General features: G+C 60.4%; 1 protein-coding gene across 1 annotated transcript; it reads right to left on the bottom strand.

The window, feature by feature from the left end:
• Nucleotides 1–2054: 2054 nt before the first annotated feature.
• On the bottom strand, nucleotides 2055–23154 carry IL17REL (interleukin 17 receptor E like). The gene is made up of 16 exons (XM_044228235.1): nucleotides 22970–23154; nucleotides 19347–19374; nucleotides 7862–8011; nucleotides 7634–7743; nucleotides 7284–7398; nucleotides 6979–7023; nucleotides 6598–6737; nucleotides 6320–6391; nucleotides 6184–6238; nucleotides 5568–5731; nucleotides 5441–5485; nucleotides 5115–5172; nucleotides 4759–4922; nucleotides 4510–4590; nucleotides 4240–4297; nucleotides 2055–3098 (listed from the first exon to the last, which is right to left on the bottom strand). The coding sequence occupies exons 1-16, from the start codon at nucleotides 23084–23086 to the stop codon at nucleotides 3073–3075; spliced, it is 1428 nt and encodes a 475-aa protein (XP_044084170.1). The 5' UTR covers nucleotides 23087–23154; the 3' UTR covers nucleotides 2055–3072.
• Between the last annotated feature and the right edge of the window lie 311 nt (nucleotides 23155–23465).

The following is a 23465-nucleotide window of genomic DNA, read 5'->3' as shown; positions in this document are numbered from 1 at the left end:
TTTTGGACAAGTTATCTTTTCTCTGGATCATGTCTGGAAGGGTTGGACCGGCCCGGCCCGGCTCATAGGGAGGGGTGAGGTTTCTGCCTTGCGATCTCTAAAGGCTTATTCAATAGCGCACCTGCTTAGTTCTCCTCAGCCTTTGTGGAGAGGGCTCCCTGGATCCGAGGGGACCCCCTCCCTCATTTCCTTCTTTCCGCCTGGGACCCAGGACCAGCTCCTTCCCTTACCCTGTGCCACTCTTTCTCCAAGTGCCCTTCTCACGCCCGGGATAATTCACTCTTTGTTGTATACTTCTGTGTGGACGCTCTGCCTCAGGCAGGGACCGGTGTCCGCACTGGCCCCGGAGGGACTGGGCACACAGCAGTCACGCCGTCCGCACTGGTGAGCAACTCAGTGTCCAACAGGGAGCCCCAACTTAGCGTGTCCAGACACCAACCCTAACTGCTGTGTCCCGTCGTCAGCCGTGGAGCTCTGCCCTCCGGTCACCGAGGCCAGAATGTTGGTGTTCCGCTCATACTCGTGGAACCCATGCCAGGACGTCCCGTGGCCCCATCTGCCTGCCACACCCCACTCTCGCCTGTCGGATCCCGCTAGAAGCAGGCAGCTCATGACCCTTCACCCCCGCCGTCTCTGCTCTCGGGACACCAGGACCATCCTCTTCCCCTGCCCCCCCTTCCTATCTGCGTCCCCAGCCTCACATGGACACAGGGCACCCAAATCGTTGATGTCTCTAGCCTGTTTGGGCTCTTGTCTGTCCCACGCAAACATCAGCTCCAGGCGGGGTGACCGATGGTCCCCATGTGCTGGGCTTTGAGGCTGCGAGTGCTGACCCGGTCCGCCCCTCAGTTCAGGGCAGACCCCTCGGTCCCCGGCTGCAGGGACGGTGATCTTCGCTTCTCGCGCTGGTCAGTCGGGCGCCCAGGGGGTGGTCAGAACTGCTTGAGGATCGGAGAATGAATGGGAAACACGGATGTCCCAAAGTTGCCCTCCAGTTCAACAGGGGACCCAGCCCCTCCCTCTGGCCCTCCCCGTCCTGGGGCCTGAGATCATCCGCGGTTCACACCCCAGGCCGCTGGGCTTGGTCAAGGTCCCGGTGGGGAGGTTGGATCGCTGAGCACAACTGCCGCTTGGTGGCAGCACACGTGGGGACCACGGGGCACCTGGGACCCAAGAAGGCGATCCTCAACTCATTCCCTATAGCCCTGAACCTCTTTGAGAGGAACAGTCATGGCCTCTGTTTGGGCCTCAGATTTCCGGATCTGTGGAAGGCCAAGGCCGCAGCAAGTCTGGAGCCTACACCCGGTCAGCTCCTACGCCCCTCCCTGGTCCTCTCCGGGCAGGCCAGGTTCCACGGGGGTAGCCCTGGGTCCGAGCCAGGGTCTCTGCGTGGCCACGGGGCTCCTGGGCGGACCCGGTAGGGGGAGCAGGAACTCCAGGCAGGGACAGCGCAGCCACAGCCGGACTCTGGTCCCTCACCCCGCCTGGGCCTCGATGGGGAGGGAGCACCGCAGGCAGACGAGGACCTCCAGAGGACTCCGTGCCCCCAAATCCCGGGCAGTGAGGAAACATGGTGAGTGCAGAACCATAGGCAGCCCCTAAAGCCTGACCCAGGGTGGGAGTGGGTGGACTGGGGCCCGAGGGCGAGGCCTCCCTGACCCCCACGCCCCCAACGTCCCACCCTCTGTCAGCTCCCGGCTTGACCCGGCCTCTGGTAGGCACTTCACGGAGACTCTAGAGGGGGCTTCAGGAAAGGGCGCCCCCTGCCCCACCCCCATCCGTTGTGGGGCTGAGCACCCCTCTTCCTCTCGCTCTCCCTCCCACACATGGCCCTGGGGCAGGCCGGTGCGGTAGTGGCGTCTCCAGCCACAGGGGTGTCCTCGGGGACCACGTGGTGGGGGGCCAGCAGGCTCTCTCTGCGATCTGGGCCTCCACCCTCGCCTCCCTCCGGAGCCCTAACCCCGTAACCCTCCTCACCCACTTCCCCCAAGGGGCCTCCTCGCCCCGCAGACCCCAACTCTGTCCTCAAGGGAAGAAGCGAGCTAGTGGACAAGTGTTTACTGAGCGTGGGGGGCACACTGGCTTGGTCCACCCCCGAGGTCACTGGGGGCATCAGCCCCCTTGACAGAAGAGGGCAGGGGGCACAGCGGAGCCTGGCCCTGGATATGCTGGCTGTGGAGATGGGGCTGGCCGGGGGCGCCCATCCCTGGGAGCGCAGAGGTCAGGTGCAGAGGATGCCCGGCCTCCAGATGACGCAGCTCAGGGGTCACCCTGGCAGTCCTTGGGTGCGACACCAGAGTCTATGGGGTACATCTGACAGCCCAGCTTCCGGGTGACCCTGACCTGGGCTGTGGAGACCCCACTGCAGGGCTGAGGGTCCCCCTGCAGTGGCCATCAGCGAGTGGGGCAATTCTGAGAACTGCCCGTCCTGGCAAGGACCTCCTAAGGCCACGGGAAGTGGCGAGCCCTCCCTGGATGGGCCGGGCCGGGGGGGCCAGAGAGTGGAGGACGGCCTGACCTCTGGGAGGGCTGGGGCAGGGGGTGGGTGGCCCAGCTGGGGTCAGTGTGCGAGGGCTCAGGGCAGGAGCTGAAGCTGGTCCTGGGCCCGTGGAGCATGTGGGCTCCCACTCAGTTCTCCAGAGCCCTGGGAAAGCTCCGGCAGCCATCAGGCAGCTGCCGGGCCCTGGTCCTCGGGCCAGGGATGGTGGCCACGACCACAGGCGATCCCGAGGGAGGCTGCACCAAGCAGGGACAGGGCAGTCAGAGGCCATCTGGGTAGAGGGCGGCCCACCCAGCCGTTCTGTAGGCCTTCAGCAAGGGGCTTCAGCAAGGGGCTGGAAGCCCTTCATCCGACCCAAAGCCCCGGGCCTGGCCTGAGGGCCCCCAGGGAGCTGCAGGCCTCTGGGGACCGAGACGGTGGCTGGCGCCACAGCCTGGGCTCCGGCGAGCCACCTCCAAGTCCTGACGTCTGGCTTTCTCTGCCAGAGGCCTGGGAGCTCGGGTGCGGGCCGGCCTCCGCGGAGCCCCCGTAGTCAGCCGGGCACTCGCTGGTGCCTGATGAGGCTCATGGCCTCAGTCCGCTGTCCCCTGGGTGCTGGCTGGAAGGAGAGGAAAGGGGCGCCGGCTCAGCGCACCGATACCAGCCTCGTCCAGGGCACACCCCCTCCGGTCACCCGCCCCTGTGGCAGGAGGAAAGAGGGGGAACCGCAGGCCCCCAGTGCTCTCCATCCCGGAGAGCCCGCGCGTGGCAGCAGGCCAACGGCCCACCTTCAGGGACCCAAAAGCAGGATGCACTCCCACTTGAGCCGAACCCACCCCTCTGCTCTCCGGCCTGTCCCTGGGACCCTGGGAGCGGCCCAGCGCAGCAGGGAGGCTCTGGCCTTGGCTGGGGCCGGCTCTCAGGTGATCTGGCTGCTGGGTGGGGGAGCCCTAGTCCAGACACAGGCCCCAGGGATGACCATCACCCCGCCAGTGCTTGGCTACAGGGGACCTTTGCCGGGGAATTGGGACCCAGACTTGGCTGGTAATCTCTGGGGGAGGTCTAAGAGGGCTCCCCGAGCTCTAGGGCATTTCCGGCGGGGCAGAGGGCAGGATTGGGGCAGCCCTAGAGCCTGGAGCCCTGGGTAGGCTGGGGGCGCTGGGTGGGTGCTTGCCCCACCCTCTCCCATCCCCCTCATGCCCCCGAGACCCCCTCAGTCCACTCTCCCCTCAGTAGCCAGAGGGCTCTAGCATGTGCATGTGACCATGTCTGCTCCCCACTGACATCCTGTCGCCCTTCTCAGGACCCCCAGGCACTCTCCTGGGCCACACCCAGGACCCCAATGCTTCACTTTGTCTCCTGTAAAGCCCGAGGTCCCAGGAGCCTGGGCCTAGTGGCTCGGCAAGAGAAGGTGGCCTGAGGGACATCGTGAGCTCCTGGATGGCTGGAACCAGAGCCCCGGTCGGGGGTGATGGACACCCAGGGTGACTTCGTGGCTGACCTTGCGGGGGGGTGGGCCCTTGACCCCCCCAAGTCAGGAGTGGGTCCGGGTCGGTCTGCCTTGGCCTGGCTTGGAGTCTGGCCCGACTTCCAGGCAGGTGGTCCCCCTGTCCCCCACCAAAGCCCAGTGTCCTGTACAGGGCTCACTATCCCCACCCTGAGGGCGCAAGACAGGGACTGGGCCCAGAGCTGAGGTTGGGGTCCACAACCTCAGGACCTCCCACAGCCCTGGGGCCCGAGACCCTTGGGGGGGAACTCACTGCAATGCAGGTCACATAGCTGGTGGGGGGCGGAGAAAGTCACGTCAGTCCTCCAGCCCTGGGGAACGGGGCAGCTCAGTCAGCATGGCCTGCGGCCTCTCCCGCACCCTGACTGCAGCCCCTAGGGCCCGGCCCGGGGAGGCTGCTGCACTGACAGGCCCCCCGAGAAGCTCTGGGGGCAGAGTCCCCCCTCTGTGATGCCATGATGCCAGGGAAGCAGGGCTAGGACTGCAGGAGGTGGGTGGGGGCTGGGGGGACAACTCCGCCCACCTGGACGCAGGTGTTGGGGACACAAGCCTCTTCCCTGGGAATGTCCACAAAGGCCACTGCGAGGTCAGTCACGAAGTCACTCTGGGTGGGAGAGGGGTCGGTCACAGGCAGTGACGGGGAAGACTGTGTCACGGAGGGGAGTGCCCTCCACACCCGGCGGCCTCCAGGGGCTGATCAGGGCCTTGCAGACAGGAAACGGATCAGCCACCCTCCCCAGGAAGGAGCCCACCCACTGCACACCCGGCTCACTGAGGCTGGGGCGAGGGTCGTGGCCCGGGGCCCTGGGCGGCAGGCAGGCGGCCACGTCTCCCTTTGGTGACACAGGTGCACCTGGAAATGGGCGGCACTGGGCGAGAAGAAGGTGACCCGGAGGTGGCCCCGAGAGGCGGCTGGCTGGACGGTCATCTTCCAGGCTGTGGGGGCGGGGGGTTGAGGCCCAGCAGCACCCCCAGTTCCCCTTCTTCCTCCCACAGACCAGCTCCCGGCCATCCCACCTCCTGACCCAGAAGCGTCCGAGGAACCCAGAAGAAAGTGGTGTTTGCCGCGTCCACACAGCACAGGCCCCAGGCCAACCTCGCTGCCCTGCGGCCCCTTGGAGAGCTCACCTTGGAAGTGTCCCTCTTGGAAAGGGCATCGCACCCAGGAGCCGCGGCTGGTGGAGAACTGTGGAGAGGACTTGAGAGGCCGGAGGTCCCCGCAGTGTGTGCGGGGCTGGCGGGGGCAGGGCCCGCTGGGCCTCCTTCCCCCAGAATCCCCTAACTCCAGCGTCAGACCAGGATGGGGCTCAGAGGGGTCCCCAGGAGGCTGGGCAGGGTCCAGGAGCGCGTGTGGCCGCACGGCCCGGCCCCAGTGCTGGGCGTCCCTCCGTCTCTCCTTGCTACGCCCCCTATGTGCTGACCGTGCCCGGGCTGACCGCGGCCTGGCCACTCACCTTCAGGCAGAGCCGGGGCTGTGTGTCCACCAGCGGATACTGTACCTGCGGGGGAGGGCGGGGGGCGGCGCTCAGGTCAGGCCCCCGCCATCTGCGCCCACCCCATCCCCGCCGGGCGGGTACTCACCCTGCCGTGCGCCGGCCGGCCCGAGTGCTCCAGGTTGTGGCAGAGGGCCCCTGGCCCCGGGCGCCAGCACAGGCTCACGTGGCCCCTCACGGGACATGCGGGCTCCCAGCTCAGTGCCCGGTCCCCCGGGTGGTATCGGATAGCATCCCACAGGGCCTCCGTCTCTGCAGGGACCCACCCCTGTCAGCGGAGCCCCCACCCACGTGTCTGTCCCAAGGCCTGTGCGGGGCATCCCGGGGCAGAGCTCAGAGCGGGCACCCCTCCTCTGCGCCCGCGCCCCCGGCAGCCCCTCTCAGAAACCCCGCTTCCTCCGCGTGAGCTGGGCCGGGGCGCGGATGTCCATGTGTCCCGGGTGTCCACTCGTTTTTGCACACACGTGTCCACGCACAGATTCTGCTCCCAGAAAAGGCCGGCCGGGGACTCACCGTTGGCTACGTGCCGTCCACGGCAGGCTCAAGAGGGGGGACGGGCCTGTCCGCACGCTTCATTCCCACTGTGTCCCCCTCCAGCTGAAGCAAGCTGCGCCCCCCCGCCAAGCTGGGCAGCCCCCGACCTGCCCTCCTCCCGCACTGCCTCGTCCCCCGCCATCCCCTGCTTCACAGCGTGGGGCACTTGCCATCTTCGAAGGGACAGGCCTGCATCCGCACGGCGTCAGGGGTCGCAAACCAGCCCTGCGGGAGGGGCTGGGGTCAGCTCAGGCCCAGCCCCTCCCTCTGTCTCCTCCGGGCAGCGAAGGCCACACTCTCACTGACCTCGAGGCACAGGCACGGCAGCTCCTGGCTGTAGGGCAGAGAGACGGTGCGGGACATCCGGTTCACGGTCACCTGCGTGGAGTGGAGGGCTTGAGGGCTGGGGGCCCCAGTGGCTGGGACTGGGCGAGACTGGGAAGGCCTGGGGTGGGGGTAGTGGGTAGGAGGCGGGCCTGGGGCGGGGTGGGAGGGGGAAGGCGAGGATAGGTCCTTGGGCTGGACTTGGGCAGGGGATGTGGCCTGGGCCAGAGGCCTGTCCAGGGCTGTGGGCCCGGACTCACCCGCACGGGGACACCCACATCGTTGCAGGTGAACCACTTCAGGCAGAGCCGCACGTAGTAGTCGGGGGCCCCGGGGACCTCGGGCACCTGGACCAGAATGACCTTCCGGCTGCGGTCCGCCCAGTAGGAGAACTTCCCGGCTGTAAAACGGCGGCAGTTGGGGGCCAGGCTGGGACTAGCAGTCACTGGACAGCCGTCTCCACCTGTCCTGAGAGCCTCCAGGAGACGGACCCTTGCTAGACCCAGGCATGCGGGAGTCGCCCACCTGAGGACCCATCATGACTTCCCAAGTGGGGCAGGCGGAAGACACCCCTGGAAGGACCTGCAGGGGCCTCCCCAGGGTCTGCGGGGCGGTGGTCCCACCTGGGAAAGGGGCCTCACCAAAGCAAACGGGCACGTTCCTCCGCACGTCCTTGTCTCTGCAGTCTGCAAGCGGCACAGCAACGGTGGGCCCCGGCCCCTGCTCCCGGCCCCCGCTCCCGGCAGCTGCTCCCGGCTCGGGCCTCTGCCCACGTGTTTTACAGAAGTCTCTCTTCTCCCAGGGAGCCCGTGGCCCCGGATGAAGTGAGAGCGGCTTGCTGCGAGCCCCCCGGCACGGGGCCCTGCCCCCTGCCCCAGATGGCCCACCCAAGTTGTCCCCAGAAACCAGTGGCAGCTACACCCGGGCCAGCCCCACGGGCTCCCACCTTCCACGTGGTACTGTTGGTCCAGTTGGACCCCGCAGAAGTGGGGGACGGTCCTCAGGGTGACGTAGAGGGTCTGAGCCACGCTCACTTCAAAGCAATCAAAATGCACCTGCAGCTGGGCACACACAGGTGTGAGCCAGGTGGGCCTGCGGTCTCTCGCGCCCCATCCCTGGCCTGGCCGGCTCCACCTCGCACAGCTGGAACTCAGGAGAGGGGTCCCCAGTCCTCGGGCCTTGGGAGGACCAGGAGTCCAGGAGGGAGGGCAGCCGGGAGCAGCCAGGGGACAGCTGCTCCGGTCAGGCAAAAGCTTGGGGTGGGGCCAGCAGGTCTGGGTCAGGCCCCGGCCTCACCTGCCACCCCACCTGCCGGCGGCGGGAGGCTCTGGAGACCCGCACGCTCTGACACTGAGTCTCCTGGGTGTCCAGATTCATGGAGCAGGCCTCCAGGCCCCGCAGGCTCTCTGCGTGAAGGGAGGGGCCGGGCAGGCGGGTCAGACCAGGGCAGGGAATCTTCTTTTTTCCCCTCCTCTCTGTGAAGTACAGTTAGTGGGGTCCCTGGCCCCCCAGACTGTTTCTCACCATGCAGCACGAGGGAGGCCTGCACGCGCAGGAGCAGGGAGCAGCCGTCGGGGGGGGCACACTTCATGGCAGTGGAGAGTGTCAGGGCCTCCAGGATCGATGGGGACACGGACGAGGGGGGTGGCCGGCAGAAGCTGTTAAAAATGTTCCCTGGGGAGGAAAGAAGGCTGCTGAGTGCCGTGGGGCTCCCCAGGGCCTGGGTAAGGCTTTGTGGGTGGCCCAGCCAGTGGAGGGCGCTCTGGGACGGCATGTCTGGGGAGGGGTCCTCACTGTCTTGCTCCAGTGCAATCAGGGAATGGCCCCCAGTGTGTCCACTGGGACACACAGAGGACCGGCCCTGGAGCCAGCTGTCTGTCGGGCATCAGGAGTGGGGCCAGGCTGGGGAGCAACCCCACCTGCCCAGCACGGGCGCCTTCTGATAAGCTGGCAAGCCCCATGGCCTCTCTTCAAAGTCCTTCAGGGCACCTGGGTCATGACCCTAAGGTCGTCGGAGCCCAGATCGGGGGTCTCGCTTCCGGGCACGGGGGGCTGAGCCGAGCGGCGGCCTTCACTTGGCCCGGCTGGCAGCCGGGGACTTGGAGGACAGAGGGGTTAATGCCATGGAGCCCTGGGGAGACCCGTGGCCCTCCGAGTGGGCAGCCCAGGTGCCCTCCTGCACCCAGGGCTGCGGGTGGTCTGCAGGCAGGAGAGATGGGGTTCAGGCCTGGTGTCGGGGCGGTGGAAGGAAGTAACCCCGAGGTGGGCCCACGTGTCCAGGAAGGGGAAGGTGTGTGTCCTGGGTGGGAGCTGTGGCCCCCAGAACTCCAGGGGGGACCTGTTGGGGCTGGAGCTCTGGGGGACGGGCAGGCAGCACAGGAGGGGGGACCCCGTCAGACCAGGCCAAACTGCACCGTGAGTGAAGGGGCAGCAGAGGAAGACCCCTCTGCGGGGAGGCTGAGGAGGAAGGGGGCGCCCGGAGGCCCCAGCCCTGGACCGAGGTGTGTCCCTGAGGGCGCAGAGTCTGCCGTCCGGAGCCTGGGGCCACAGGCTGTCTCTGCCCCGGGACCTGCTCCAGCGACCTGCAAGCAGGTGGGCTACGGAGAAGGCGGGGTGCCCCAAAGCCAGGTCTTTGCCAGACGCAGTGGCCCTGCCCACCGGGCCTGGACACACATGGTGAGGAGCGCGTCCCTGGGTGGAGCTCACTCCGACGGCTTCAGAGAGAGACTCACGGGACATGAGGCGTTACAAGACCCCAATATATTCTTGGAAAGGAAATCCGGCTCTGTGGACCCCACTGTGGCCCAGGCGGAGTCATGGGATCCCGCTGACTCTCCTGCAGGACACGGCCTAGAAGGCCAGACAGAGGGTGTGACGAGGGGTTTCAGGACACGGCAGGAGGAAAGGGAGGACGGGGATGTCCTTGAGGTGACACTGGGCTGTGGGGCAGGCAGGCGGCCAAGTGGCTCCCTCCCTGAGTCAAGGAGAAGGGCACAGAGCCTGGGCAGACCCGAGTGCCCACGTTTGCGGGACAGAGCACGAGGGAGGAGGGAAGTCTGCGCAAGAAGGCTGGAGAAGGTTTCCCTGCGGGGAAAGTCTGCACGCCTGTGAGGGGAACTGCCGGGGCAGCCGGGTCCCGCCCAGAGGGCCTGAGGGAACCGCGTCCTGCGCTCCCGGGGCTGGGAACTGTCCCGTGGCGGGCTGGCCCTGGGTACGCCCCACATCTGGAGGAGTCTTGCCTCGGTGGGGGTAATTAGCCTCAGACTGAGGGCTGCTCTCGCCTGCCCAGCGCCCCCGAAAGTTTAAGCCACGAAATTTAACTGTGTTTCAGGAGAGCCTCAACGATGTTTGTGGGAGTAAATCCTATGCCCAGCACACAACAGGGTAAAATTATCAATTCAAAGTGACAAGCCATGCAAAGAATCAGGAAAATACAACCCATAATGAGGAGAAGAATCAATTCACTGAAACTGATAGAGGTTCCAGAATCAGTTCAAGGTCGTCAAAGCGATGACCACAGCTGTTTCCGTATGTCCCGACTGCTGCGCATAGACGTGGGAGACTGGACAGGGAGCTAGAGCTCAGAACCACCTTCTAGAGAAAATGTCATGTCTGAGATGACAAACACATCAGACAGGATTAATAACAGATTAGATATCTAGAAGAAGGAGATTGGGGAACTCGACGGAGCAACGGAAACAACCCGACAGCCCAAAAGAAAACGGAGAGAGACGCCTGGCGACCACAACAAGAGAGGCGCCAGCTGGACGCGTCCGGCGGCCGAGCGCGGAGAGTCCCCGGAGGTGCGGGGACGAGAAAAGAAACCGGTCTCTCCCCGACTTGACGAACACCGTGAAGTCACAGGCCCAAGAGGGTGGTGAGTGCTCAGCGTAAGAAAGATGGAAAACATTACGAGGCGCCACGGCCCATGCTGGAAGCCAGTGACAGACGGAAAACTGTCGAAGCCGCCAGAGGAAAAGGACACGTTGTGTAGAAGGAGGGAAGGACAGGACAACAGCGGGGTTCTTGGGGGAGACGGCAGAAGAGGCCCCAGAATGCCGAAGGCCGGCCCGTCCACTGGAGCTGGGTGCGGACGAAGCGTGAATAAAGACTCCTTTAGCACACGGAAGCCGAGAGGACTCCGCATCAGAAGACCCACACACCAAAAAAAGTCAGATGGGCCCTTGGGTAGGAAGGAAAATGGGAAAATGGTACCAAATGGAGCACCAGAAATGGTGACCAGGTAGATACACGGTCTATTCCCTCCTTATTTAAGTCTCTCCTTCCCTCTCCCTCTGCCCCTCCCACTCGTCCTCTCTCTCTCTTCCTCTAAAAGACGTAAATAAGTCTCTAAAGAACTAAAATAAAATATTTCTGGAAAACCTCCCAATATTTGGAAACTAAACAATACACTTTTAAATAACTTTCGGCCAAAGAAGATATGAAAAGGGAAATTAGAAATTACTTTGAACTGAATGAAAATGAAAACACAACATATAAAAATATTTGGATGCCGCCAAAACATTATGGGGGGGGATTTGTAGTGCTTAATTCCAAATGAGAAAAAAAAAATCTCACATTAGTGACATCAGCTTCCACCTTAAGAAACTCGAGTAAATGCACGCCCTTAAACTAGTGCTGAATTACACGTCAACTATATCTCAAACTGAGAAGAAAGAGTAACAAAACCTAAAGTAATCAGAAGAAAAAAAATAAGACCCGAGTGGAAACCAATGAAATAAGAGACAGAAGAGCAGTAGAGAAAGTCAGTGAAAGCGTTTGTTTAAGAAAGAGCCACCACCAGTTCCACGTGGATCCTTCCAGAAAACTGATGCAGCAGGAATAGCGTGGAGACCATTCTCTGATATCAAAACCTGACAAAAACATTACAAAAAGAGAAAACTACAGAAAGCTCATGGCCACCGAGTAGAACCTCCAAACAAAATTTTAGTAAAGGGAATCCAACAACATGGAAAAAGATAACACATGATAACCAAGTGCAGTTTGCCCTCGGAATACGAGACGGATTCGATGTCAGAAAATCCATCACTATAGGGCAGGCCTCTCGGGGCCCCTCCCTCTTCGGGAGCTTTGTGTTATCATGGAATAAACTTTGCTTTGCTGCCTACCAAAAAAAAAGAAAGGAAAGGAAGAAAGAATCACTACAATTAATTATGTTAACAAATTTTGAAAAACACATACGATCATCCCAATAGCAAAATTATTTTACAAAATCCAATATCTATTCCTAAAAAAAAAACAACCTCAGCAAACAAGGAACGTAAGGAAACATTCTCAACCTGTTAAAGGCCACCTGTGGGGAACCTATGGTTACTGCCGAGTTTGCCAGTGGAAGGACCGTTTTCCAGTAAGATCGGGAAGGAGACCAGCATCACTGCTCTGCTCACTTCTGTTCAGTGTTGCATGAGAGATTGTAGTCAGCGCAATAAGGCGAGAAAATAAACTTCCTTTTCAGTTTGGAAAGAAGTAAAGCCATCTTCATTTGCAGATGACATAGTTGTCTCTATAAAAATCTAATGCACTCCGGGGCACCAGGGGGGCTCCGTCATTTAGCATCTGTCTGCCTTGCTCAGGCCGGGATCTCAAGATCCTGGGGTCGAGCCCCACATCGGGCTCCTCATGGTCTCTGCCTGACGTTCTCCCTCTTCCTCTGCCCCTCTGCGCCCCTGCTCATGCATTCTCTCTCCCAAATAGATAAAATAAATCTTTTTAAAAAAAATTTTATGTATGTATGTATTTATTTATTTGAGAGAGAGGAAGCGTGAGAGAGAACACAAGCAGGGAGGGGAGGGGGAAGCAGGTTTCCCGCCCACCGCCCCCGCTCTGCCCCCCAAACAGGGAGCCCAATACAGGACTCCACCCCGGGACCCTGGGATCATGACCTGAGCTGAAGGCAGACATTTAAGTGACGGTGCCACCCGGGCACCCCAGTAAAATAAATCTTTAAAAAATTATGCTATAAAGGTCATTTCCTTCTTCCTGCCCATCTATGTGTGTAAGAAGGCAGCAAGTTTCTAAACTCCTCCCCAGAACTGGTGAGATGCCATACTGAGCTTGGCCCCATAAGAGGGGGTTTCTCCCAACTTGGTTTAAGTTTATAGAAGATCATAAGTGGGAAAAATAAAACAATAAAAACAATTTTTTTAAAGCCTTAGGCACACAGAGCACAGCTGTCCTCATACCCCAAGGGCTTCTCCTCATCGTGTCCTGAGGGGTCAGACCAGGATGGGCAAGGAGGTCGCAGGCTCCTGTCACCTCCTTCTCCCAAACTGATGGATGTTAAACAGAGAAGGAAGAGCTGAGCTGCCTTTCCTGATCCCCACGAGCAGGCGGTTCTGAGCAGTGTCCATGATCCCTCCTCCTGTACCCGTCCGAGTTGTAAGCAATTGTCTGCCCCTGGCATGGCCCCTTCCCTGTGTGTCCTTGGCCCCCAGTGTCTTGGAGATTGGTGGTGGGGTCCGATGGACTCCTCTGAGCCAGGGGCGGCGGCCAACCCGCCAGCTGTCCGCAGACTCCACGGTGAAGCCGAGTGGCCAGCCAGGTAATGTGGGGCTGGGAGGGGAGAGTTCTGTCCCCAGCCTGAGGTTCCCTTGCCCCGGGGAGCACCGGAGAGCCTCACGTGGCATTCCCAAGGGAAGCAGAGCCCTGTTCCCACCCACGGGCCCCTCATGTGTGTGAAAATGGCTTCTCTGCAAGGAATGAGAAACCCACATCTCTTGACCTTTTCTGGGGGTGGGGGGAAGCAGGTCTACTCCAGCCAAGCAAGTAAAGGACAAAAACCAGAATTAAAAAAAAAAAAGGTAGAGCCGTGGCAGAGAAGGGCTCATGGGGAGCACAGAGCGCAGTGACAGCAGAGAGGGAAGATGCCTGTCGGAGAATAAATGCGTGAGAGCAGCTCCTCTAACAGACTAGCTCACACGACGGGGAGGACACAGACGGGAAGAGTATACAGAGGGGAGAAGAGATACAAGCGTGCCACGTTATCTGTGCTGCAAAACGGGCAAACAAGTCATTGTCCCTCCGTGGAAATCACTGTGAACCCAAAATTTGTTATGAAGCCTCGTGGGAGTCTCCCTGTGGGAGTAGTAAATACATTCGATCTTTCCAAAGACTTGAAAAGCTGCCGCAGAGCCGTACTTCAGCAAGGCCTAACAGATGTACTGTGAAGAGGAGAAACAGGAACTCGAAAGAAGAAGAGGGTTCCAAAAGGGAACAGTGAACTCAGGGGTTGGCAAAATGTGGTGGTGAATTTAGATTCCTCTTGACAAAAGAAGAGGAGGAAAAAGAAAGAGTTCTCTGTGTTCAAAAACAAGCTGGGGGACTCGTTTCCCGTAATATGCCAGACCAGGCTGTCCGGGCCAAGTCTCCAGCTGAAAACAGCGAACAATGCTGGAGGAAAGTCAGGCATAGAAAAGGTTTCAAGGAAACTTGGGAAAGCTGCTGAAAGAATCAGCATCATCGGGTCAAAGCCTGAGAAACGGCAGAGGGACCCAGAGGAAGCCGGCAACATCATGGAGCTGTCCCACTATCACTATCCCTCCTGGGCTGGGGGCCAACGGGGAGCCCCCCAACCCTGGGCTCTGTGGCGTGGCCGCTATGAGTGCACAGGGAGGAACAGAGAGCTTCCCACGGCCTTCAGTGGGTCTGGGTGCTGGTGTCCAGCCCTGGTTCGCATCTCTAGGAAGGGTCAAGGGACCTCAATCTGTTTTTTAAAGGGAAATGGTCCTGACAGTCATACGTCTTCTCTGGGTACGACTCGGAAACAGGGGGGAATCTGATCCGGGGGAACCTCCATCATCCTAGGCCCTGGGGAACCTTACGAATCATTTCTTGAGGACACTGAGCAGGCATATTTAAAGATGAGCAGATACGCCAGAAAACAAAGCACCCAGAGGGAAACCCGGCAGAAATGAGAGCCCCATGGAGTCTTCCGGGGACAGGCGCACGAGATGTCACTGTAGACCTGCCACCCTAGGACAAGCTCGGAAGTATGCGCGGTGGGAAACAGAAACTACAAAGACGGACCAAACACATTTGCAATAAACAGAGTTTCTAGAAACAAAACCCACAGAAACAGAAATTAAAAATGCAACAAGTGGCTTCCAGAGCAGCCTGGACCTCACCAAAGAGAGAATTAGTGAAGCAGAAGGTCCCAGCAAATGACCCCGAAGGCCGCAGAGGGACAAAGAGATGGAAAATACAGCAGAGACATTCAGAAATGTGGAGAATGAAGTAAAATGGCCAAGATGACCCCGAGGAAGGGAAAGAGGACAGATAGGGCTGCTGGCCAGCTTTGCAAAGGCTCACGCAAAAAAGTGAAGTGTAGGCCAGTCTCCCGTATGAATATAGTTATAAAACCTACATAAAACTGTAGCAATTTGGTTTAATAATATATTAAACATGACTGGATAGGATTTGTTTCCAGACTCCACGTGTGGTCAAAGTTAGAACATCTATCAGTACAATTTATCTCACTGAAAGATTAAAGGAGGAAAACTGCACGATTATTTTCACAGGTGCATACAGTTTTCATAAGGTTCACTTCCTATTCATGATAAAGAATGTTTAAAAAGCTGGGAAAAGAAAGGCACCTCCTTGTCTAGGTAGAAGTCATCTTCCTCAAAAGCCCCATTAGCCTGATAACGTCGGGTGAGCCTTGGGAGTCAACCCCGTGAATACCAGGACTAAAATAAGGCTCCCCATTCCACATTGTCCTGGTGACTGGAGCCAGGTCTGTAAGACCAGAAACACACACAGGTTTATAAACTGTCATCATTTACAGAATTCGTGATTATCCATATGCAAAATCTTAAGAGACTCAATGGGAAATCTATCAGAAATAACAAAGCATTTTTAACAAATGTGCTGGGTACAAGATCAGTATACAAAAGCAGCTGCTTTATACCAACAAAACCAATTGGAAAACATAATAAACTAAAGAAACCTTTCACACTATCCTTCAGCCTCTGAAGAACGTAAGTATAAGCTTTGAGGAAGACCTAAATCGTTGGAAAGGCATACCATGTTCATGGTTGGAACACTCAACTCTGAGGTCATTTCTGTCTCAAATCAGTGGTTGTAGTCAATGCCAGTCAGATCAAAATGTGCGATATTGTAACTTATATAAGAAATATGCTCTGTGCCCCTTATCTGGTGCAAGAATCCTAAAACCCTTGGAATTTTCTGAGAGCTAAGAGCCAGGAGGGCGCCTTTTGTTGTTCATAACAAACCACGTTCAACCGCAACTAAGTCCATCTTAATGAGGTAAGTTTCGGAAAGTCCCAAGGGTGGGGGCTGGTTGCCAGGGAAATCAACCACATGATGACCTCTGCTGAGGAGAGAGGACCTCTGCGGAGGTCCCGTCAACCACCAATGGCTGGCGAATTTATCAGCCGTGCCTATGAAAAACCTTCCATATAAGCCTCCATAAAAACTCTAAAGGACAGGGTCTGGAGCACTTTCGGGTTGGTGAGGACATGGGGCTGGGAAAGTGGGAGCCCCAGGAGGCATGGGGGTCTCGTGCCCTCCTGTGTCCCTTCTACCTGGTTTTTCTTAAATTATGTCGTTTTATAAAAAAACTGGTTACCTGGCAAGTAAAATGATGCTCTGAGTTCTGTGAGCCCATCAAGCAAAGAAAGCGGACCGAGGGCAGGGTCATGGGAGCCTCTGACCCATAGCCAGCTGGTCAGAGGCAGAAGGGACACCCCAGACTTGTTGCCGGTGTTGGAAGTTGGGGGGCAGTCTTGTGGGATGAAACCCCTAATCTGTGGGCTCGGAGGCTAAACCGGTCGCCTAGGTAACTTGGAACTGAGTTAATTGCTTGGTGATATTAAAAAATACACACATTGGCTCTCTCCAAAATAAATAAATAAATCTTTTTTTTTTTTTTTAAATGTGGGGGGCACCTGGGGGCTCAGTCACTTGAGCATCTGACTCTCGATTTCAGCTCCGGTCCAGACCTCAGGGTCTTGGGATCGAGCCCCATGATCGGCTCTGCCCTCAGCTGGGAGTCTGCCCGGCATTCTCTCCCTCTGCTCGCACACGCCCCCTCTCTCTCTCCAAAGTAAGTAATCGTACAACAAGACCCGCATTCGGAAACGCCTCCTGAAATTCTCAGTAAACTTGACAGTCAAAAGCTCATGTTGAAGAAGTGAAGGCATACAAAATGCTAAAACCCTTTTGAAAAGCTTTCTAGTGTAAAAATGAAATTAAGATACTGAAAAGCTCACCCCCAAAACATAGCTTTGTGCATGATTATGGAGCAGACAGCCCGATCCCTACCAGCCGGCGGATCCTCAGCTTGTGCAAGCCCCTCCGCTCACTGCAGAACCAGCAGGCCGACTTCTCCAGTAACGACTTCCTTCATTCCTTATGGTTTCATCGTCCGGATGGGCCTCTGTTAGTGTCCTGCACTAACCTTGAGGCTTGCCATTTTCCAAACTTGGATTACCTGGTCTGCCGCTTTGCTCAGCTCTGCCCCTCCTTGCAGAATGGGGCTCTGTGGTCTGCCAGGCGTCCTCGGGGTGCAGCTCAGCACCTGTCTTCAGACCCTGTATTTCTGGCTGATCGGCAGCAGGACCTGGAGGCCCAATTGTGCTCAGGACCTAGTCTGTTGGCAGGACCAGCGCTGGTGTCAAGTGCCCTTGACGGGTGGGGGGGGCATGCTGTGACGCTGCGTCTGGACCTCCGCCGGCTTTGATGCTGGCCGTCAGCAGCTCTCCCGTCACTGGGGGATGCAAAATGGTTTTTCTACCGTTTGGTTTCCCTTCCGAGCTGGAACACTTACCCCAGGCAGTGTTCGCAGGAGACGGGCAGGAACAAGTCTTGATCCCAGTTTTGAGGATGAGGAGCAGGTTCCCTGCCATCCGCAGAAGATGGGCTGCAACTTACGGCAAATCTTTTTTTTTTTTTTTTTTTTTAAGGTCAAATGATATTCTCTTGGTTGACGGGAGCTTCTTTGGGTCAGTTCCAAGTACTTTTTTTTAAGGTTTTATTTTTAAGTAATCTCTACACCCAGCGCAGGGCTGGACCCCACGACCCCGAGATGGAGAGTCGCTCGCTCCTCTGACGAGCCCCCCCCCCCCCCATGTACCGTGGTCTTTGAGAGCGTCTGTGCTCTCTGGTCCCAGATGTCCCGGTTCTTCGGGTCCATTCTCTTGCCCAGACTGGGAGTCGGCCTCTGCTCGCTGCCCACCAACACCCCCCCGCGGGAAATGGTATCCAGGACCGCAGCCCCGTGCTGGGGAGGCTCCTACCATGGGAAGTTGTCTGCTTGCATTGCTACGGGCCCTAAAAACTTCTCTCTTTAAAACCCAGTCATTTTACCACAATATGTTTTGGTGTTTGGTATGCAGGATCCATATGTTTGGTTTGCTCTAATAATACCCAGTTTTAAGAAAAAAAAATTTTAATCTCCTGAGATCTGTAGCTCTTAGCATTTTTCCTGTGCCCTTGGTTTTTCTTCTTCAACATGTGTATTTTGGACATCCTTGGCCTGTCCGCAACCCTCGCCATTCATTCACACGCCGTTTTCATCTGTTTGTTCGTATCTTCTTTATTTTTAAAAACGTCCCCCTTTTGGCCTCGATCTCCTGGAGGTTTATCCTCGGTCGGCTCCCTGCCGGGTTCGTCGCACGCAGCCCTCGTTTCTGAGGTTTTCCCGTATTTCCAGTTCTGCGTGTGTCGCCTCGCTCCGGAGGAGTTCGGGTCGCGACGCGGAAACCAAGGGTCCGTCCGGGTCTCCGCCGTCCCCGGGCGTCCCAGGAGCCGAGCTGTCCGGCTCGTCCCGCCGCCTGCGCGGCCCCGGGGCGCCCTCTCCCGCGTCTGAGCGGGCGGACGGCGAGGCCGATGCTCCGTCGCGCGCCCCGCCTCGTCCTGTCCCCGGCGCCTCCGCTGTCCTCGCGCCGCGTCCGGACGGACCCCCGGGTCCCCGCCGTGCGGCCCGAGCCCAGCCGGCGCCCACGCTGCCCCCAGCCGCGGGCCCGGGGTGCCCCCCAGCGGGCTCTCACCCAGGGCTGGGGCCCCGCCGCTCCGGGGGCGCCGCCGCAGGTCAGGCCGCGGGAACGAGCCGCAGCGGGGGGCCGCCCTCCCGCCGCGCCGGCATCTGCGGGCTCAGGGACGCGCGCTCAGGGACGCGCGCACGCGGCCGCCCCGCAAGGAGAGGCAGGAGCCAGGCGGGGCTCGCGGGCGGCGGCCCGGGGGTCGGGAGCTGCCCCGCGGCTGGAAGAGCGGAGCCGCGCGGAGCCGTCCGCGGCGCGGCCAGGCAGGTCCCCAGGCCCCCAGGCAGCCAAGCACCGCGGCCGCGTCCCTATCCCACGCCCCGCGAGGAAACAAGCCCCGGGGAGCTGAAGAGCCGAATGGAAACAAAAGGTTAAAACCCGCGGAAGTGCAGCAAGGCAGGGGACGTTCCTCGGGGCGGGGAAGAATTCCTTAAAACACCCCCAAATCCACAAAAGCCCTTAAGGAGGAGACTGGCAAATGCGATCACATCCAAGTGGAGAAGTTCCGAACGGCCCTGGGAGCCGCAAGGGAGCCTCCGGGAGGGAGCGGAACGCTGTGAGGCGCGGAGCACTCCCAAGGGGCACTCCCGGCAGGAGCCCACGCCCCGGCCGCAGCCCAGGGCACGCGGCCGCCGCCGCCACCGAACACAGTGAAGACCGTGAAGTTTACGGGCCTCGGTGCGCGTTGGAGAAAACACAGGCGTTGATAAGGGGAAGTGGGGCTTTCCCTGTATGGCCAGCAGGGGCACTTTGCAAAAGGAGGCTCCTCCAGTGGGGGCTTCTGTGCGGCAGGTGCACAACTGGGCGTGAACTGGGGGCCTTGTCCGTGTTCACCAGCTGCTGGACAGCGACATCTGGGGGACACTCTGTCCTGCGAGGCAGGCAGGGGGAGGCCAGTAGAATGGCAAGGAAGACAGGGTGACCCTGGTGGCCAGGCTGGATGAGGACGGGAAAGGCAGAATGTCCCCCTCTGCCTGAGATGTACTCACGGTTCACTCGGCTCTTGCAGGCGAAGCCCTGGGGACAGAACAATAAGACAGGGTGAGAGGTCAGCCTGGCCACTTTCCGGGCGCTCCCCTGGACCAGCCGCAACAGCCAGGAGAGTCACATGGCCCTTGACTCTCCGGAAGGGCCTGGCAGTGGGGGTGAGGGGTGCCAGAGTCCTTCCCAAGGCCCGGCAGACAGCCGTCATTCAGTAAACGGTGTGGCCTGGACCCCGTGGACCGGGGATCCCCGTGTCCCCAACATTCCCAGCTCCTGCTGCTGGCACAGGCCCAGCCGCTCATTCTTTCGGGGGACACTGGCTGAGCACCTGCTAGGTACTGATTAGGTGCTGGGGTTCTCGAATGAAAGAAGTGGGGTAGCTCTGTCTTGGAGGAGCCGCGTTCTGAGACACCGACACAGTCCGGAAGGTCAGGAAGTTGCACTTTGCTGAAAAGGGATGGGGAAGGCGTATCGGAGGCCCCAGGGCGGCGTGGGCAGCAAATCTGCAGGTGTGTTCAGGGGAGCCCTTGTGGAGGAGGTGAGGGCATGGGGGGACTGGGGACCAGGTTCCGATGGGGCCGGGGTAGGTGGGGGGAGGTGGGTGGACCGCCAGCCGGCAGGCCTCACTTTGGTGGGTGTGCCGTAGGGTTCCACGGCTGAATTCGGGGAAACTGAGGTTGGGGTGCTGCTCTGGGAGCCCAGGGGGCAGGGGGGTCAGGTCCCTGGGGCACCAGGCTGCACTGGGGGGGGGCCTGCTCCCCAGCGCCACCACAGGGCTCCAAGGAGCAACGGTGATGTCAGCCCTCTGCTCCCTCCCGGAGAACATAGCTGGGCGGGCGTGTGTGTGTGTGTGTGTGTGTGTGTGTGTGTGTGTGTGTGTGTAGCAGAGGGCCTGCACTTCCGGTGGCACCCAGGTGGGAACAGAGGATCCGAGCCAGTCCTCTCCTGCCACTTGGATCTGCGGTTCCATCCCCGCTCCAACCCCTTTCTAAACACGCTCATGTTTCGGAACGGTGTGGGACGAAGAGGAGAGGCGTGGAGATAGTCCCGCCGGCTTCCCCACAGCCGCAGTACGGTGCGGACTGACGCGCGTTTGTACAAACTAGGGACCCGGGCTGCTGGGGCACCGCTGAACCCCGCATGGCTGGGACTTCTCCCAGTTTTGCATCTGTTTTCCGTGTCTGTTCTCACCGTCTGTTTTCCGTTTCACATTGCTCAGAGGGAAGGGCTGAGCCCACCTGGACAGCCTCACCCTCCACCATGCGACTGCGCGTCCTGGGAGCCTGGCGGCCCAGGGGTGCGCGGGCAGGAGGGGACAGCCCATTCCAGCGAGCCCGAGAGACCGACCCTGCAGAGCAGCCCTCACCGAGCGCACGAGCCAGGCCGAGCTGGGGACGTTCCTGCCTCCCTCCGCCTCCCATGCTTGGAATTCCCGCTCAGCATCCACTATCCTGTGGCCTGAACCTACTCCCCAAGTCCCAGAGTTCAAAGGCAGAGAGGGGCCCTGCTCATTGCCCCGAGGTTGTTGAGGGCAACCGTGTGGCCTGGGCAGCAGTGACTGCCCTTTGTACCTGTGCCTGGAGCCCCCACAGCCCTGGAGTTGTGGAACATGATGTCTAGGGGAGGGCTGGTGGCTCTAGTTGGTGGGTGCCCCTTCAGTGCCCAGACCCTCTCTCTCCTCTCTGGGACATAGGCAGAGGGACGAGCAGAGACAAAGGTCAGGCCAGAAAGCACCTGTGGGCAATGCGGCCCAGGGTCCCTGGTGTACCAGGAGCTGGGCAAGGGCATGGGAGAGGGCCGGCTGCATGCCCCGGCGGCCCGGAGCTGACTGGTGGAGAAGTGCCGCACCCCCACCTCCCTGGGGTTTTCCGTTGGGTTTCTCGGGGCTTTCCGTGCCAGGCTTGGGGCTGTCTGTGGGGAGGGACCCCCACCTCACCCTAGGAGCATGTCTTCAGGGAGCGACTTGTGTTCCCTCCCCCGACCCCACCATTCCTGCCCACCACGACCCGCACCCCCCCCGCCGGCCCCGCCTCATCTCCGGCTAGAGGAAAGGACCCGTGTGGGCTCCTGATCCACTTGGCTCCCGCTTGCCCGGAGCTGGTCCCCGCAACGCAGCCCAGGAGGCTGGGGCCCCCCAAACCATGGAGCAGGGTTTCCTGCTCCTGATGGCCCCATTCACCACCCAAGGCCCCTGCACCCCCCGCCCCCCGGCAGGGCAGCGTTTGCACCGTGGCCCTCTGCTCCTGTCCCCTCAGCTCCCCCAGTCGGTTCCGCGAGGACAATGTGTCACTGAAGACTTGCCAAGGCCCAGAGCAGTCCTGTGGGTACTTGTGGGCTGGAGGGTCTCTGTGAAGGCGCTGGGGGTCGCCAGAGGCTGTCCGTCTGTCCGTGGCTTCTCTAGCTCCAGTGGCAGCCCCCGCCAGCTCCCTGCCTGCCTCCTCCCCGCTGCAATCCCCTCCAGGCAAGTCCTCCGGCGCCCCTCCCCACCCCAGGCGCCCCTGCTCCCCTCCCAGCCCCTCCCGCGGCAGGGCACCCTCTGTGAGTGGCAGCTCCCTCTGTGAGTGGAGAGTGGTGCCCGTTTGGCCCTCCCTGTGGGGTCAGCGGCAGCAGGGCCATGAGCCCCTCCCTCCGCACTAGCCCTGCGGCCTCCAGCACCCCTCTCCCTCACCTCTCCTCCCTTGGGCGCTCTTTCTCCTCACAGCCCAGCCGGCCCCGTGCGGGAGCCCTGCTGGTGGCTCTTCCTGACCCCGCTCACATCAGCTCCCACGCCTGATGGGCTTCTCAAACCCCGCATTTCGAAACCAAGTTGCCCCCCCAGAAGATCCCCAGTGGCTCTAACTCCCCTGGTAAAGTGCCCACAAAGCCACCCCCTCCCATTGTCCACCTTCACTGTGGGGGCCCTAGGTCACTCCCTGACCCGGACCCAGCCGTTTCCTCTGCACGCACGGCTCCCCAGCACCCACGCGTTGTCTGCTCGCGCCCTGTACACCACCAGCAGGTGCTCCAGTGCCTCCACCCTGCGCTCTCCGTGGTCTTTCTGAGCCCTTGTCCTTGCGTTCTGCTGAGCCCGGGATGCCTTTGGGCTGTGTCCCCACCGTGCCTGGACCAGTCTCCAGGGACACAGGCACCCATGGCAGGTGCTGCCTCCCTCGGGCGAGGCTGAGTCAGTCGGCCCTGCAGTGAGAAGTCCCAGGAGGTCACCGTTTCCCAGCACACGGCTTGCCCTGCGGCTCCTTCCTGTCCTGGATTAGCACATTCCTGCAGCCTTCCCTTGGCGGGCTGTCCACACAAGCCGGATGATGAAACAGGGCTCCCTGAAGCCACGAGGGGCTTCAGGGAGAGGGACCGGGTGAGGGCACATCAGTGGGCCCCTCCCGCCGGCGCTCTGGGCCAACAGGCCCTTGAGCAGAACTGCAGGGCCAGCCCCATGCCTCCCGGGGGTCCCCAGGCCCCGGCGTCACCCACTGCCTATCGCTGTTCGCTCTGTGCCAGGCGCCAGGCCGGCGCCCACCTGTGAAGGAGCCAGGGCCCCCTCAAGATGAGACCCTAGGAAGGCTCAGGGGCTCACATGAGAGTGGGAAAGGCCCCCTGATCACCGGATGGGGTCGAGGAAGAGGCCGGAGCTCACCTGCGAACAGGAGAGGCTGCATCCTGCAATCTGGGGGACGGCCAGGCTGCGGTGCGCGCTCCAGGCCAGGGAGAGCAGCACCACTGCTTGCCCAGCCAGCATCCGGCCCGCGTGCATCGGGGGGAGGCTGCAGGACGGCCCGAGGAGTGGCTCCTTGCCTTCCCAGCCTGCAGCTCCAGCCCCAGAGACAAGCGGGAGAGTCGACTGAGTCTCCTCCCCGCGGCAGACACTCCCCATCCTGATGGAACAAAGCCCAAGCGGGCTGGCCGTAACCACAACCCCATAACTTCCTGCCAGGTCCTGGCTCGGGCAATGGGGCCTTCAGACTCTGGCCAGTTGCCCGCGAAGTTTCTAGGATGCCAAAGGAAGCATCTGGAACCTTAAGTCTTTGGGGTTGCAGGTAACCAGTTTCCCCAGGGGGCTAGACGCAGGAGCAAGGCTGGCTGTGGGCCTGCAGCGTCAGGGAGCTGTCCCACATGCCCCACGGCTCCCCCGT

Source organism: Neovison vison, chromosome 12, assembly GCF_020171115.1.
Source record: "Neovison vison isolate M4711 chromosome 12, ASM_NN_V1, whole genome shotgun sequence".
In the NCBI taxonomy this organism is placed as follows: Eukaryota; Metazoa; Chordata; class Mammalia; order Carnivora; family Mustelidae; genus Neogale; species Neogale vison.
The sequence above is the reverse complement of the archived record's forward strand: the minus strand, read 5'-3'. Positions and strand labels throughout refer to the sequence as shown.

What these genes read in the sequence shown, in the direction of transcription:
- IL17REL (XM_044228235.1), bottom strand. Translation starts at nt 23,086, where the DNA reads ATGCACGCGGGCCGGATGCTGGCTGGGCAAGCAGTGGTGCTGCTCTCC. An exon ending in TGCCGTGCCTGTGCCTCGAG is followed by an intron (nt 6,239 to 6,319) that starts GTCAGTGAGAGT and finishes CCCCTCCCGCAG; the next exon opens with GGCTGGTTTGCGACCCCTGA. An exon ending in TCCCCAACACCTGCGTCCAG is followed by an intron (nt 4,298 to 4,509) that starts GTGGGCGGAGTT and finishes CCCGTTCCCCAG; the next exon opens with GGCTGGAGGACTGACGTGAC.